The sequence below is a fragment of the Frankliniella occidentalis genome, unplaced genomic scaffold (genome assembly GCF_000697945.3).
Source record: "Frankliniella occidentalis isolate FOCC.00 unplaced genomic scaffold, Focc_3.1 Scaffold101, whole genome shotgun sequence".
Lineage (NCBI taxonomy): Eukaryota > Metazoa > Arthropoda > Insecta > Thysanoptera > Thripidae > Frankliniella > Frankliniella occidentalis.
In genome coordinates this window covers 964,170-965,379 of record NW_026267230.1, presented here as the reverse complement: position 1 = coordinate 965,379, position 1,210 = coordinate 964,170, and the positions used below count along the sequence as shown (strand labels likewise).

The following is a 1,210-nucleotide window of genomic DNA, read 5'->3' as shown; positions in this document are numbered from 1 at the left end:
TCTTTGAGGTTACTAGACAAACTCTTTGAGGCCCCCTCCCTACCCAAGAATACTGGCCCTACTGGTCCACCAACACCGACGCGCACCGACGCCGGCCGTTGAGAGAAAATGAGAAAACAGACCTATTTTTAAATGTGTATCATCTGCTTTCAAGATCGATTCTTGATTGTTTTAAGGATATGCGTGGGCACTGAATGAATGAATGAATGAATGAATGAATGAATGAATGAATGAAAACACGGGGAAATGAATGCATGAATGAATTAAAGGGTGAATATTGAATGGGCGGCTGGATACGGCAACAACCCTCGACTCACGGGTTCATGACCCTCGTTCGCGGGGGCATGACCATCCATGACCCGGGGGACACCTTTCGTTATAATGTACCGACAAATGGAACCCGATCCTCCGGCGTCGCCGCCGCGAAGTGATAGCGCGGGGCTGGGCTGCAAGAACGGCGGAGATACACGATAGTCTTGTCTCTTACACGCACGCACGCACGGGAACGCAGGGCCTCCGCGGGCGTATCGCTTCATTCCCACATCTCGGCCGAAACCATACACCTTCAGTACAAGCTGCCAATACCCACGGCTATGAGGAGAATGCTCGACAATCGGCATGGGGGACAAGAAAAAGGTACACTGTTAAAAGTTGTACAGTGATTTTCACCGTAAGCTACAGTGAATCCCGCCGTAAGCTGCAGTGCTGCAGGCTTTCACTGTAGGTTACGGTGAGAATCACTGTAAACTTTTAACAGTGTACGTGGCCGAACCGTGTCCCAATCCCAGACCAAATGCTGAGGGACACATGAAATAAACTAAGTCTAGGAAAACAAAATAACCTGCCAAAAGTTTTTGTTTAAGGTATTACTTCAAAAAAGTCAGGAAAAATTGTGAACCTAGCAGTTTGTTATTTGGTGCGAAATGCAGTAGGCATACTACTGGAGTGCTTTCCCTTCCCTTCCTTCAGTATGGTGTGAGAAAGTACGATGACACCATTTGGTGTGAGGCATGGGTTCGTTGTTTGCCTCACACCAATTGGCGTGGTTTGCCTCAAACCAGGTATTTTGCTTCGCACCAATACCCAAAGGTGTCAAACTACCTTGCAACTTTATTCCAGAGTACCCCCAGGGAATTTTCCCTCTGAATCAATGGAATCACATTAAGTCGCAAGAGAAAAGTTCTATCAGACATTCCATTCAATGACTCCG

General features: G+C 47.4%; 2 protein-coding genes across 2 annotated transcripts in view; both read left to right on the top strand.

Annotated features, from left to right (window-relative positions):
• The window catches only part of LOC127749861 (uncharacterized), an 11,530-nt gene extending 11,336 nt beyond the window's left edge, over nt 1-194 (top strand). The window contains exon 3 of the mRNA XM_052269761.1: nt 155-194. Within this exon, the coding sequence (XP_052125721.1) occupies nt 155-194 (40 nt within the window). The remainder of the gene's footprint in view (nt 1-154) is intronic.
• A 424-nt stretch (nt 195-618) lies between these two features.
• Nucleotides 619-1,210, top strand: part of LOC113217570 (glucose dehydrogenase [FAD, quinone]-like) — a 25,776-nt gene continuing 25,184 nt past the window's right edge. Inside the window, exon 1 of the mRNA XM_052269760.1 lies at nt 619-636. Within this exon, the coding sequence (XP_052125720.1) occupies nt 619-636 (18 nt within the window). The remainder of the gene's footprint in view (nt 637-1,210) is intronic.